The sequence below is a fragment of the Argiope bruennichi genome, chromosome 6, assembly GCF_947563725.1.
Source record: "Argiope bruennichi chromosome 6, qqArgBrue1.1, whole genome shotgun sequence".
NCBI lineage: Eukaryota > Metazoa > Arthropoda > Arachnida > Araneae > Araneidae > Argiope > Argiope bruennichi.
The window spans coordinates 78,663,494-78,678,840 of record NC_079156.1 but is presented as its reverse complement, the minus strand read 5'-3'; the positions used below and the strand labels follow the sequence as shown (position 1 = coordinate 78,678,840).

The window sequence follows — 15,347 nt, the reverse complement described above, 5'->3', positions numbered from 1 at the left end:
CACTTTTGATTTAAAATCTCTCTAAAATGATGGATAATGTCTGCATTGGAATGCAGAATTAATTAACTCTTTCAGCAATCTAAAATTTTCCCTTAAAAACACTTCGGATTTTGTGTTTAATGTACAAAATTTTATGAATAGTATTACTATGGGGGAAAAAAATATATTCTTTATATTCATAAAACATATGAGTAAAATCGCAAAATCAAGCTTAATTTTTTTGGAGCATAAAATATTTTTTTAATACGAAACTTCTATCACATAATCTTGTCTTAAGGTAGAAAAAAATAATGTTCTTCTGTCATGTCAAGTATACTAACTTACAGCATTGTTTTATGATATGATAAAGCTGGTTAACAAATTAAGAATTCCATCATTTGTTTGTTGGAGATCTCATGCTAAGTACCAACTTTATATGAAAATAATAGTGAGACGTGCGACGGATATTTCTATCAAAACGAATATCTATTACTGTGATATACGTAGCATTCACTGAATAAAATAAAACTAGCCTATAAAAAAATCCATGTTACCTTAATTTGCTTTAGAATCTTCATAACAGCAAATTATTTTTGTATTATTTCTTGTATATTTATTCTTTCTTTTGTATATTTATTTACATCTAGGAAATCAAAATATTTTCATTGAAATTGCTGTTATATTTGTGCTTCTAAAGCTAATCAAATAAGTAAAATCTTTGATCGGAGCATATAAGCAAGCGCGTCTGTACTGAATTACTTATCATACGACTAATCTTAAAAGAGGAGAATCGGGAATTACACACAAAACATTTCTGGAATATTTGTAAAATTCTGAACTCTACACATTGAGTATTTCTAAATGCTCACAAACATTTGATCAAATTTTTGAATGTTCGAAAATACCTCTCTTTGGAGATAGTATAGTCTTATTCAGGTCTTTGAGAATATTAGTATCTCAAAGTTTTGAAAATTGCCACGTTATTTCGTCATGATTTATTTCAGAAATACTTTAATAAGTTTGCATTATACATTTCTTTGGAGGTATTCATGTGAAATTTCACCAAAATGGCTGGAGTAGAGACTTTAAATAATTCTTGCATTTTCGAGATTTCTTTAGTCATATAAAAGACTGAATTAAGCTACTCGCCCACAAATGCATTACTCATCTCAATATGACGTAGTTTTCATAATTTTGAAAATATGATACAATTTACGGTAAATGATCTGTAACATGGCGATAAATGAATGGATAATAAAGCATTTGCTTAATCCTATATATAGATATATCAGATGCTTACGAGAAACTTTAGGTTTATACATATTTACAGTAATTTATTTATGTTAAATGATATGCAAAATGAGAAGCTGATTATTAAGCTAAAAAAAAATCAATATTTGGAACGGATCTTCTTAAACCCTGGATTGCAAAGCGCAGAAAAATATTAGAATGCTGACATTTTTCACAGGGTTCCTCCTTCCCTTTCTTGTTTTTTTTTTTTTTTTCCAGATCTCCAGACCCTGATAAAGAAGATTTCACTATTTTTTTTTCATTGGATATATTATCAATTTAAATGTCATTTTCTTTTCATATTTTCCAACTTCTGAGATATATCGTGAAAGTTCCTCCCCCTCCCTTTTACCAGTCAAAAAAAGATCCACGATTCAACATGAAGAATTACAGAAAAGTTAAAGACAGCATGAATTAAGCAGCAGAAAGCAATTCATGAAAATTATCAAAGTACTCGTAATGAAAATGATGATATTGCTTTTATTTTATTATAAAGAAGGTTCATTTCATAAATTGCAAATTAATTCATTCTAATTTTTTAATTTAATTTTTCAAGAATACAATATATTTCTAGAAGTTGAATCAAGCTTAAACAACGATCATATTTTCATTTCAATGTGCTACCATTTTACATTTCAGTATAGAATAAATCAAAACTCATAATTAAAAAATTCAACTATCACTTATATTTGTATCAGGGTTAAGAAGATGGATATAGTATATTCATAGCTGTTTTGAATTTTCATTCTTCTGATACTTTTTAGAGCATTGATGTTTGCCATATATGAGTATTTTAACACTATATTCATTTATCCTAGCATCCGATACGAAAAAATCTTTATAATGATGTTAGAAACAAGAAACTAATTCCCCACAATTTTGTTAAATTTAATTTAATGATTGTTTACTCTGAAAAAGCACACGGTTTTGCATCCTTTGATAAGAGAATTATCAATATTCTTATAAATTCCAATAAGAGTTCATAATTGTTAATCATAGTTATTTAGTAAATGTCTAAATTGGAATCTTGTTATTTTTACATTTTAAAATGACAAATATATCGACATATCTTCTGAAAAGGACACAATATGTTTGCTGCTTAATTTAACCCGATTGTTATTATCATCGGATAAAAAGAGACCTTTAAAAGATTTAAAACTTTTAAATACTTCATTAAATTATACATAAACTGCACTAACAATTGTGAGAAAAGATGAAATAAAGACTAAAATTTAATTTATCGGAATTTGCTTATCATCTGTCAAGTGTTCAAAGGGGAATAAGAATGATTTTTATCGAGTCACAGATACACAAAAAAAGTAAAATTAACTGCATAAGTGGTCGAATATTCAAAGTCTTGTTGTATTACCAATGTTACCTCGTTTTTCTCTCTCCATGGATTCTTCGATCATCCATGGATTCTAAAATTCATATGATGCGCGTCACTTAATGCAGACAGAAATTTAGCCCATTGAAATGCAGATATCAGATATACTATGGTGTGCAGAAATTCACTTGGAAAAATCAATAAATACACAATTCTACCTTTTTATAATATTCCAAAAAAATCCATTAAAAAAGAAAAAAGGAAAAAACATATAAGATTTTCTAGAAAATTAATTGTTCTTTCCCACTATTCACCCGATTTTTTCTACTTTTTTCATATTAATTCCAAATTATTCTATAAATTTTGCAAAAAATTATTTTTTAAAAATTTTTTAAAAAATATTCATTTTTATTTTTCAGAATTCTTGAATCAAGATGTCAACAGCTGGCAAGGTACAGTATGTCGTTCATTATCTTCCAACGGATGAAAATAAAGTAATGTCGCATTTTTTCGCATTAAAAAAAGAAAAAATATCCTCCTTTTCTTTAAAAAAATATCTATATATTGAAAATAGTTTTATGGAGAATGGTAATGGGCTGTTGACTGTTTAATAAAGTTAAATGATAAAAGATTATAAACGGTGTACTGCATCATACTCACAACTGCAATTGAAATTAAATGCAAAAAAAAAGTAAAATAGATATGATTAAAAATTAATGACTTGTCAACGATGTTACAAAATAAATTATATAATTAGTTCACATATTAAAATTGAATCAATATTCAAAAATTATAGAATTAAAAATAAAAATAAAGTATTTTCTAACAAATTAAATATTAAAGTTTTGTAAATCTAATGTGATTACATGATAAAAAATAATTTGTAAATACTTTTAAAATTATTTTTTACCGTACAATTTAACCAGACATATTTTACATTTTTGAAAATGGAATTAGGTAATCAATTTTATTCTAAATGCCTTGTGAGTAAGAGTTTTGAAATTTTGTTCAGTTATATGTTCTCAGTGAAAGCATATTATTTTGTTACTTTCAGAACTCAATTATTCAATTAATTAATTTATTTAATTACATTTTTATTTAGTAGTCGAAAAGTCATTTGGTAGTGAATTCGAGAAGTAAAATTGATTTCCAGAGTCCATAATATTTAAAATGTTGAATTATAAATTAGGACTAAAAAGTAAAAAAAATAATTAAAATTTAAACGATTACTTTTTAATAAAATTATACAAAAGAATTAAAAAAATATCTAAGTAAATTTATTTAATGAAAAAATAAACCAGTAAAACTAAAATTTAATTAATCGAATTTACTCTAAATTCCTCGTGATCTGCAGTTTTGAAATTTGTTCTGTTATATGTTCTCGATGAGAGTATGCTATTTTGGTACTTTCAGAACTTAATTATACAGTTAATAAATTTATTTAATTAAATTTTTATTCAATAGTTGAAAGGCCATTTAGTAGTGAATTCGAGAAGTAAGATTGATTTTGAGAATCCATAATATTTAAACTAACGAATTATAAATTAAGAACTAAAAGATTAGACTCTCTCCAACTCAAGAAAGCAATAGGTTGGCGTGTTAGATTTCATATCCTATATCCTCAACACCTTCTTCCTTCGAACGAAGCTCCTCCCCCTTTTTCTTGAAGACGGTGATGAACCAGATTCCCGCCCTTTCAACCAATGACTCGCGTGATTTCACAATCCTCTGAGGAGTTAGGTTACAGAACACCACTGACACACTTTCTCGCAGTGTTTGCAGCACGATAATGTGGCTCGTGTTGTCGATTCTGTGGAATCGAATAACTAGAATAACACACAAGATCTTTCTCTAGATAATGAACATTGTGAGGGGATGTTTATTTCCGCAAAGTTAATAATGGATTCTAAATAAAATTTGAAATTAAATGTTAAAGATATAGTAAGATATCTCAAACAATTTTTATCCACAGGTTTTTATACTATTTCGTGCCCCGCAGTGTAAAAAGTCTCGATTTCACCATAATATTTTATACAGCGACTCATGAAAAGTTCTAAACTAGTTCTAACCCAAAAATAACAATATAAGCATCTAACAGATTCTAACAATTCTTGATCAAAAATAAATCCCAACTCATCTCGATCAAAATACTCCATCCATATTTGAAACTCTTAAAAGATTAGACAAAACATTTAATCGAATTTTTGTTCAGTTATCTTAAACCAAATTTTAGAAAAATGAGTATCAGGCAATCCTCTATAAAACATCCTTCAACTATAACTAAATTAAGCCTCATGGGGCCTATAAGCAGACTTGTCTTTCCATTCTCCGACTTTCAAAGTAAGATTTTTTTATTTTAAATTATGTTTTTATTTAATTTAATCACTGTAAAGCATTTTTTGTGACATATAATATGGCAAATTGAAATAGCCAAACATTTATTTATGCTTTATCTTCCAATACGCTGTTTTTCATATCTCGCATCCGAAAAAAATTTAAACTTAAAAGAATTTTACACAAAATTATAAAAATGAAATAACTCTCTTGGCGCAGTCTTCAATTTTACGACGAAATTAACAACTAATCAGCCGAATGCAAAGAAAATCGGACTATACTGGAAGAAATTTGGCATTTCATTTAAATTTGGAACGAATTATAGATTAATATTCTGAAATTTAAAGACTTTAATTTGAATAAAATCATTCAAATAAATTGAAAACCAAAATTAAATTTCCCTTGAAAATGATTCAAATTAAAATTCTCTAGACCCTCTCAAAGTTGTGGAGCAATTAGAGAGTTGCCAACTTTGCTTATTTTCTAATCTTGAACCTTGATTCGGAGCACTGTGATGAAATTTTACAAATAAACATATTCAACTAATCTTTTCTGTGTATCATAAAAAAAAAATTGCTACATCTTCTTATTTCTTCTGTACTATAAAAGGATTATATCATATTCTTCAATCATAGATGGGTCACAGAATATTTTTGTAGCTTAAATGAAGCTGCAATTAGAAGAAAAAACTTAACAGATTGATTTGAATAAAGAATCATTTTCACCAATAAGTTTGCTCTCACTGTTATTTTTGCAGAAACGACTTTAAACTATATTTCCACCGAGCAAAATTTATTTCCATGTATTATAGCAATGTATCGTTTATACCAGTTTCCTTCTTTACAACAAGCCTCCTTCTTTAGTGCTTGCCATCGTTCAGATATACAATCTGAAAAATTCGCTTAATGTTTATAAGTAATTAACTTTTGTAAATATCCATGTTTTGGTAATTTTTTCACCTTTTCTCTGAACTGAAATGAATCTAGATCGTTCTTTTTCAGCCAATCACATGCAAGGCTGCAGTCACATGGAAGATCGGAGGAGGCTTCTCTATTGAGACGGTAGAAGTGGCACCGCCCAAGAAAGGAGAGGTCAGAATCAGGGTGAGTATAAAGTTTGACTATCATAAGAAACATATGAACAAGGCCAACTTTCGTTGAGATAACAAGAGAAGACTCTTACTCTTTGAATTATTTTGCTTAATTAAATAGTTTTGAATATGATTTTTGGGCATTAATAAATAATTCACAAATTAATTGATCTAAAACACATTTATTATCTTAATATAAATAAAAGTCATTGTGGCAACGTATGTTCCACACATGTTCCACATTTTCTAAACGTCTTGAACGATTTCAATCAAACCTTGCCCATTTATTCTATAGGACAAGAGAAAGAATCAAATCTTGAACTCGAATCATCACTTTTCAAAGTGAGGAAGTTAATTAAATATATAATTTATTAGAAAACTAAGATTGTGCTGTTTTTCTGCTGTAAACTCGGTACAATTTATTTTGCATAAAATATTTTAATACAGTTTTAAAAATCTGAAATTTTACCTTTTCAATAAATAAAAAAAATTCTGTGCTATTTTTTCTTAATAAAAAAATATTTAAAAAGATTTTAAAAAACGCATCCGATTTTGAAATCCAGTAACAAAAACCACGACTCCAATCAACTCCACCACTAATTTTTGAAATTTGGTATTTTTTTTAAAAGTATTGTTTATTTAAAGCAATTATTTAATGATGCCTAAAAGATCTGATATACTCTTCATTTCAAGCGAGGACAAGTGATCAAAACTCAAGGGCGGTCAGTCAAATGGTGTGATATAATAAAAGAATTATTTGTATTATAATAATTTATGAATAATTAGTTTTTTGCTTTTAAAATATTATACATGAAACTATTTATATTCCGAGCGGCGACACTTATATCATCTAGCTATAAATAAAAATTAGAAAGAACTTTTTACCTGTCGACCCTTTGAAAGATGCGGCATCATTTGTGTTTAGCTTGGAATTATAATGCATTACATCGGCTATGCGTTTTGAACCCCTTTCTATCAACCGAATGGATCCAAATTTTGATACGGAGCTTCATTCATGATGTCAAGACTATACACCAAATTTCATTTGCATGCTGTATCTGTAAGTGTCTTTGCCAAAATGTGCACAAATTGCTCATTAATGGATTTAATCAACTATTTAATGTATATTTATAATTTCGATATAGAAATGTCATTCTGATATTCACCCATACAGCTTGTTGAGCTTATAACTTATTTGAGCTATTGTGTTCAAAGATAGACAAAATCATTCATCCCCCCCCCGGATTCGGAAAGATCTGAAACGTGGACATTTATCAAAATCTAGAGGATACAATTTTTGATGACTTCAATATTTTCTCTTTGTATATTTCGTCTACGAGAAAGAAAAAATAAGCAATTTAATCTGATATATTATTTCTCAATTGCTCTTGCTATATTCAACAAAATATATTATGCTTACAAGTGAAACGAATGTCATATTAGCAATAAAAAAAAACCAAGAAATCTTCCTTCATTTTTTTTTCTTATTATTTTTTTTATTTTGGAGAGAGGGGTTAGGGTAAGATTTAGCAAATCTTTAAATGCCATAAAGACAACGTCATACTGAAACACACTTTTTCAAAAGCTTAACTGATCTTTTAAGTGTATTTTTCGCCGCTAAATGTAATAATTGAAAATAAAAGTTATGAACTACGACTTTATAAAGCAGTTACAAATAATTTTGCAGTTTTTATTAATTTATAATTATACTATTATGAAATCTTTCAAAAGTTGCCATAAAAAAAAACGAATTTTCCAAAACATTTGCTTCGTGTCTTTGTTATATTTAAGAAAAATGTTTAATAAGATTCAAATTTCTTGTCCGAAATATGACAACATGATAATATTTTAGCTTTGATTTTTAATATATATATATATATATATATATATATATATATATATATATATATATATATATATATATATATATATATATATATATATATATATATATATATATATATATATATATATATATATATATATATAGGTTGTAAAGGTATATTAAATATATTTTTAGAGCAACCAAAAGTGTATGAATATGGAGTTCGTATAATTTATTTATTTACTTTTATTATTTTGAATTTTATAATGTTGTAAAAATAATATTTTATGCAATAAATATGCTATATGCCGGAATTATTGAGAAAATGCCACAACATCGATTAATTTAAATTTAAAAACTATACTTAAAATTTCAAAAAATCTTTCCTCAGTAAGTAGTTGCAATCCTGGCACAATATTTGCCCTACATAATATTTTCAACTTTAAGTGCATCACGCATCTCACAGCATACAGATAGTATGCTAACCTATATATATATGATTACATTAAAATGGATCTTAGTACTTCAATAAAAGATATCAGTAAATCGTGGAATAAACATACATTCGAGCAATATTCGGATAAATAATGTTTTATAAAAGTAAATCAACCACAATATTTATTTCAGAAATCTGACATGATCTTTTTGGTTACTCGAATGAGAATTCGTAGCGCATTCATGTTTCAAATACTGCATTCTCATTAGAATTTATAATAAAAATTTTAATAGGATGAAAAATGAAAATATACAGAATGGTTGCTTTTTCATAATAATAGTCAAGTCTGTAAAATATTGATTTTGTATTCACTGCATGTTTATCGATTGTTTTCATTTTTCGAGTCACTCACCGCTTCACAATATTTGATATTTTGTATCTGCCGTTGTTGCCTTTTTACTACTATGTTCGTTCTCGGTTGCTATTGGAGGAGATGTTATGATATTTGTAAATAAATATCTTAGTTTTTAAATACAGAAACCATTTATGGTCAATAAATACTCAGACTATACGCCATTTTGATTTTCATCTTTAATGAAATAGGCATAATATAGCACCATATTACATATAGAGCAACCACTTTAATATGTTGATTTTTTTTGCCGGCTTTTTTCCCCCCTTTTGCCGAATTTAATGAAATAAAAATGAAATTACATCTTATTGATTTTAAGATTCTGAAACATATATTAAAATTTCACTGTCAGTACAGAATTAATATACCATTATGTTTTCATGTAAATCAAAGTAGAAGCAAACATATGAAAAAACATGAATAAAGCTTTGATCTCATTTCAGAGAACTCAGACGACTTGCACGTTTAAAAGAAAAAAAATGATTTTTTCAATTTCAATCTCATAAAATAGAAGAAATTTCGTTTATTTTAGAAATATATAATATGTATAAGCTTGAAAAGTTGAAAATTTTTGAATTGATTTTTAAAACGCATATAATAGGAACTCCTACGATTCAAGATATATTTTTTCTTCAAACACCTTTTTTTTTTTTTTTTTTCAATTTTAGTGAGCATATATAATTTTTTAATATAATAGGATATTTTATACTGCAGTATTTACAACAATTATGCATCTAATAAATATACTTTTTTTTATCCATTTTTACAAGCAGTATTTAAAAAAAAAGCTATTTACAACCAAAAATATCGTTCTCCTCCCCCTCTTTTTTTTTAAAAAATTTTTAATTCTCATGACATTTAATATTTAAAAATGTTTTATTTTGGATACATTAAAATGAAAAGAGTTCACCTCAATTATTCAACCTATAGTCACATATTATACTAATTCTGGAGTGATTTTATGCAGAATTCTATTTTTTGACCGTACTGATTATAAGTTATAAATTTAAAGATAATTGCACCATAATACATATCCAATTTTCTATTAGGAAACACATATTTTTATGCTATTGTATGATGAATAAAACAGCATCAAAGGTTTTTATATTTACGTCACATATAAGACTTATTTGCAAAAAGGTCCCTCCCCCTTAATTTATAATTCAGTTCTCGTTGTTAAAACAACTGAGCTTCCGTCAACTCAATTTCTTATATTTGAAAGTATTCTCTATCATTTCAACCTCGTCTTGCTTGCATTTAAACACACACACACACACACACACACACACACACACACACACACACACACACACACACACACACACACACACACACACACACACACACACACACAGATATATAGAGAGAAAGAGAGAGAGAGAAATCCATATTTTTCCATATGGATTTAATCCATATAAGATTTTCAGTCAATATGTGAAATAACTTTACAAGTAAAGATTTAATCACTATTTTGTGCTTTGATGTCGTCTTTTGTATTAAGAAGCAAGTACATGCATAAATATTGATCTGTTTATCTGATTACAAAAAAAAAAAAAAAAAAAAAAAAAAAAATGTTTTAAGACGGTTGAACGTCAATTAAGGGATCTAAATGTAATACTGCCATTCTTATTTAGAAATAAAATTTTGATTGAGATAATGTTAAGCAAATGAAAAACATCTAATTATCACTGTTACGCTTCAATTTTTTTAAAAGAATTTTTGTTCTGATTTTTCAAAATTAAAATTTCAAAGAACGGTTTTTAAAAAAATAGTGAGTATAATGGAAATGCAATTACTATTAAATTTATTTCGATTTAACTTCTGATAAGAAAATTGAATCGAAATGAATTTAGTAAAAAAGATCTTATTTAAAGCTTTCTTATATAAGCAAAAAAAAAAAAAAAAAAACAATGATAAAAAGGTACATTTTTATTACTTTACAAACAGAATTTACTTATTTTTATTTGAAATAATTTGAAAGTAAAAAATGAGTTTTAATAATTCAAAAACTTTTCAAAATATTATTAAAAGTTCAGAATATCAAAAAGCTTAAATTCATCGCAAAAAAACCTCCTTATGAGATAAAAAATAAAAATTAAAAAAATAAACTTCTTGGATTTTTAAGGAATAACAGCATGCAGGTAACACATTCATTAGAGATTATTATTATTCCTCTATATTTATTATAATAATAATTATTATTCCTCCAATTCCTTTATAATTATTCTTCTATAAATTATCCTATGAAATCACTTGTGATTTCATCCAAGAACATAATGTTTTGAATTATTTAATGTGTTAAAAAGCTAATGAAATCCCGCAAAAAATGCAATGAAATGATAAAAAAAATTAAACCAACAAAATATCAAATAATCAAGGATTTTTTTAAAAACTTTTTTTAATTTGTTCCTACACTTGGTAATTGCAGTCACATTAGCTCGATATTTTCAGTGGCTCTTTGTTGTTCCATTTTTATCAAAAATGGTTAGTAACTTTTCCTACAAGAACATGAAAGGTAGATGTAATTCACGATTAATTGAATGTTATACATCTAAGTAAACCTGACACAGTTACGAATTGGTAGAATGTGATTATTATCACATATCAAACATTTCTATTTCCAGCAGCAATTGCTCAACGTTTTTTCCCTCGTGAATACGCGACGTAGATACATATTTAAATTCATAAATAATTTTTTATAATCCTGTCATTATCAATCTGTGAATCTGGTTATGTTCATGTGTTATGCGCCTTATATTGTATATTCGACATATACACTATGCACGATACAAGCCATTATCACATGTTTCTATAAAATTATCGCAGTATTGGTGTTGGCAGAAAACTGAATGTCAGATAAGAGAAATTTTGTCCAATAACCTTATAATAACGGGTTGGGCGGTTTCAGCTAAATCTGTTACTTTTTATTTAACGACGAGGAATATCATTTAAGCTGTTAGGACGATTTGATTCATAAAATTGTCTTTATCAAGAAATTACACTAATAATTCATTTCTTTTACCGGAAATTAATACTTTTTAATGGTATTTGTTTTCACATCAGATGACGTCCACTGGGGTCTGTCACTCGGACTTGCACGTCATGGAGGGGATCGACAAGGATTGGCCTTTCCCCGGCGTCCTGGGACACGAAGGGGCTGGGATCGTTGAAAGCGTCGGCGAAGGAGTCACTAGCGTTGTACCCGGTGAGTTGGAAGGATTTGTAAGAACAATCAAATTCGTTGATATTTGACATCTAAAACTGAATTGCAAAAATGATGGTTGGTAATGTCCGTTTTTCATTGTAATATAATCTTGTGTGCCATAACTCTAACCGGAGTATCAAATTTTTTAGTCTCTTTCCTTAATCTGAGATATTTAAAAGTATTTTATTATTTTTAACAATGTTTTACATTTCTCCCGTGCTACATTTCCCAGTACAATCCAACATTCATTATTGAAATTATCAAGGCAGGTAGGAAAGATGAAAATAAGACGAAATTATGCAAAAAAAAAAAAAAAAGTATAATCGGAAACGCTAACTTAAGAAGCTAGAGGGCGTTTGCTCGTTATCATCGGAGTTGGAATGTCACTATTAATTATTTGAATTTGTGACAGCCTATAAAGAATCTTCAGTAGTTAAGAAATGAATAAAAGAACCACCACCACTTTAAATATCTTCGAAATTCTGTGCATTTTCGAAAGTGCTCGACAAATTCATGTGTTATCATTATTAAGCGCATTATTTGTAGGGTAAGAATGTGAGGCAATTTTTCTGTAAGTGAACATGTGCGCATATTTACAAAATGTAAAAATATCATCTAATAAAGAATTCCCATCTGTTATTGTCTTGCTGTTTCTGCATCTTCATGTATCCTTTGTCTGATTTGGATGCTGTTTCCGCTCTTATTCGTTTGCTATATTGATATCTTACTGTATCTTGATTTTGTGATTCTTGCTGCTCTAACAGATAGTTGTGTAATTTTGAAAACTGTTTATGAATACACATTGGATAAAGAATTGTTACAAAGAAATTCGGAGCAAATAATAATTTAAAAAATTACTAAATTTCATTAATTTGCAAAAAAAAAAAAAAAAAAAAAAATCTTTTGCGAAATAATTTATGTATAAAAATTATTCAGTTAACATCAGTATGAACGGCGTTATCTGATTCAAAGAATATCTCACCATCGCTCTTTTAATTTTTGAATAAAATAATAAATTTCTTTTTGAAATGCAAGATGATAAAACTCTTTTACATAGTGAAATAAACCATATACTTAAAAAAAAGATATTTTAAAAATAATGATTAATTTTGGTATTCGTTCTTTTATTTTTATTTTTCGAAGAAAAATGAGAAAAAAAAAATAATTTTGAAATAATGTCCGAAACGAATAATGATTTTCATAGTGAATAGAACAAACGACTTCGCATTTCATTAACCATTTCATAAGAAAATCTTCACTCGACTTAGTAAATTCACAAAAGATTTTTTTCCCGCTTATTCTAACAGTTTTTAAACAATTCTTTACTCTGATTCATTTATGGATGCCATATAATTTATACAATATCTTTAAAACTCTTTTTCTTGATAAGTTAAAAGTTTTATAGAATTTATAGATATTCTGCGAATTTTTAATTTATTGCATCACAATATGCTCAACTAAAAATTGAATTCATGTGTAATCTAAAAAGACATCACTGCACTCAGATAAAATTCAACATGAATATAATTTTGACGTAAATATTTTAATTTATAGCATTAAAAATTGTTCTATTTTCTCCCCTCTGTTTTTAAAACTGCTCTTCATTTTATTTTATAGGAGATACTGTTGTACTAGTTTTTGAAGCATATTGTGGCACATGCGATTTCTGCAAAGATCCACGTACTTGTATGTGCAAAACGCAAACAGTAAGCATTTCTTTGTTACACTGAATTTCCTTTATGCATTTATATCATTATTTTGTTTCACACTGCAATTCAGAAAACAGCCAATTCAGTGTTATTTATTTAATTCAGTTTGAATATTCAAAATTACAAATAATAAACTTCAAGGTCATTTTAACTGCTCTCTGTACCACAATTAAATGATATCTAAACATGAAATATATATTCTGGTACTTAGTAGATTATCATACTTAATAGCTGTCAACTATAACTATCAAAATTCAACTAATATTTCTCTAATATTAGTATTAGTCTTGTACATAAGTGACTATCACTGGAAACTAGTAATGCTTTGAAAGAATATTGCTATTCAGAATAGACAGCATTAAGATTTTTTCATCAATGTTAAACAAAGTGCGCTGTTTCGCGTTAATTTCCTAAATATCTATATATTATATTACATGGAAAAAATTGCATGAAATAGGAACAGAATTTCAGAAAAGTATCAAAGGCTGTAAAGACTTGTATTTTAAAGAATACAAAATTTTGTTTTGCCATTTACTCACAAATTTTGAATCAGTAAAATGTACACAGTACACTAATTAAGTATATAAAACATTTTAATTAAAAATAGCCCAGTAAAATGGCTTAACAAAAATACTGATTTAGGCCATTTATCGATATCTTTATAAGATTAAATTAATTTCAGTGACTTGCCTTTTAAGGCTCCTATGCCAGTTACAAAGGGGAAATACAAGTGTGTAAAGAACTAAAACTTTGAATGTGCAATTCGATAGAAGCGGTATTTTTACTAGGAGTTTATAAAGCTTATTCAAAATGTTTTCCATCCATTCCATATCTGAATAGTATAATAATATCCATCTTCATTCAACCAAGCCTAATTTTGTTGTTAAATGTTTGTAAGAATGCTTGTGTGGCAGTCTATTCAAAAAACAATATTATTTGTATATACTTATAAGCTGTATTATTATATTATTTGTATATACTTATAAGCTGTATTATTATATTATTTGTATATACTTATATTTCTAAGTCATGAAGATATGCATTTCCATAAGCAATAATCTCAATTCCTATTTTATAATTAATCTTGCAAGATAACATTTTTGATAAATAATGCATTTTTGTCATTCAGCTGAGTTTCGGAGTGTTCTTAATCTAATATACTTTGGCAAAGGTTGCATCATGGCAAGGAAAAAAAAAATGTATTCTTAGCGATACAACACACGACTGTATTTGCTATATTTTTTAGGGAAACAATAATATGCCACGCCTGTAAAGTGGCCTACCTATCCTGCATGCTGAGGTAACTTTGCATGTAACTGACAAATATATGATTAGGCTCCCTAAATACTTGAATAAAAGAGTGAAAACAATAATTACTATTTCGCGATCATTTTTAAATATTCGAAAATGTATTCTTTGAATTGTGTGTTTTACTTTTTTCATTTTTTAAATTGATTGTTTGCAGAGAAATCACTTGCAACTCGACGGCACATCTCGAATCACTTGCAAGGGACAACCAATTGCTCAAATGTCAACCATCAGCACTTTCTCACAGTACACAGTCACAAATGAAATCAACGTCGCAAAAGTAAGTGAAACAACCATATTTCAAATAAAGAATGTAAGAATGTGTTGATCTATTCATAGAATCGCTAACTACGGCTTAAAATGCCATAATTTGACCACAGTGTTTTTATTTTCCTTATTTATTTCATTTGAAACAGTAAATTTAATTGTGTG

The 15,347-nt window shown here is 27.4% G+C and overlaps 1 protein-coding gene across 2 annotated transcripts in view; it reads left to right on the top strand.

Moving 5' to 3' along the window:
* The window catches only part of LOC129972558 (alcohol dehydrogenase class-3-like), a 34,420-nt gene that overhangs the window by 499 nt on the left and 18,574 nt on the right, over positions 1-15,347 (top strand). The window contains exons 2-6 of one of the 2 annotated variants that reach the window (XM_056086739.1): positions 3,016-3,048; positions 5,932-6,033; positions 11,757-11,898; positions 13,516-13,604; positions 15,073-15,195. In XM_056086739.1, coding sequence (XP_055942714.1) covers positions 3,031-3,048; positions 5,932-6,033; positions 11,757-11,898; positions 13,516-13,604; positions 15,073-15,195 — 474 coding nt within the window. In that variant the 5' untranslated portion in view covers positions 3,016-3,030. Of the gene's footprint in view, positions 1-3,015; positions 3,091-5,931; positions 6,034-11,756; positions 11,899-13,515; positions 13,605-15,072; positions 15,196-15,347 lie in introns of both variants that reach the window. The other variant, XM_056086738.1, reaches the window with a different exon arrangement.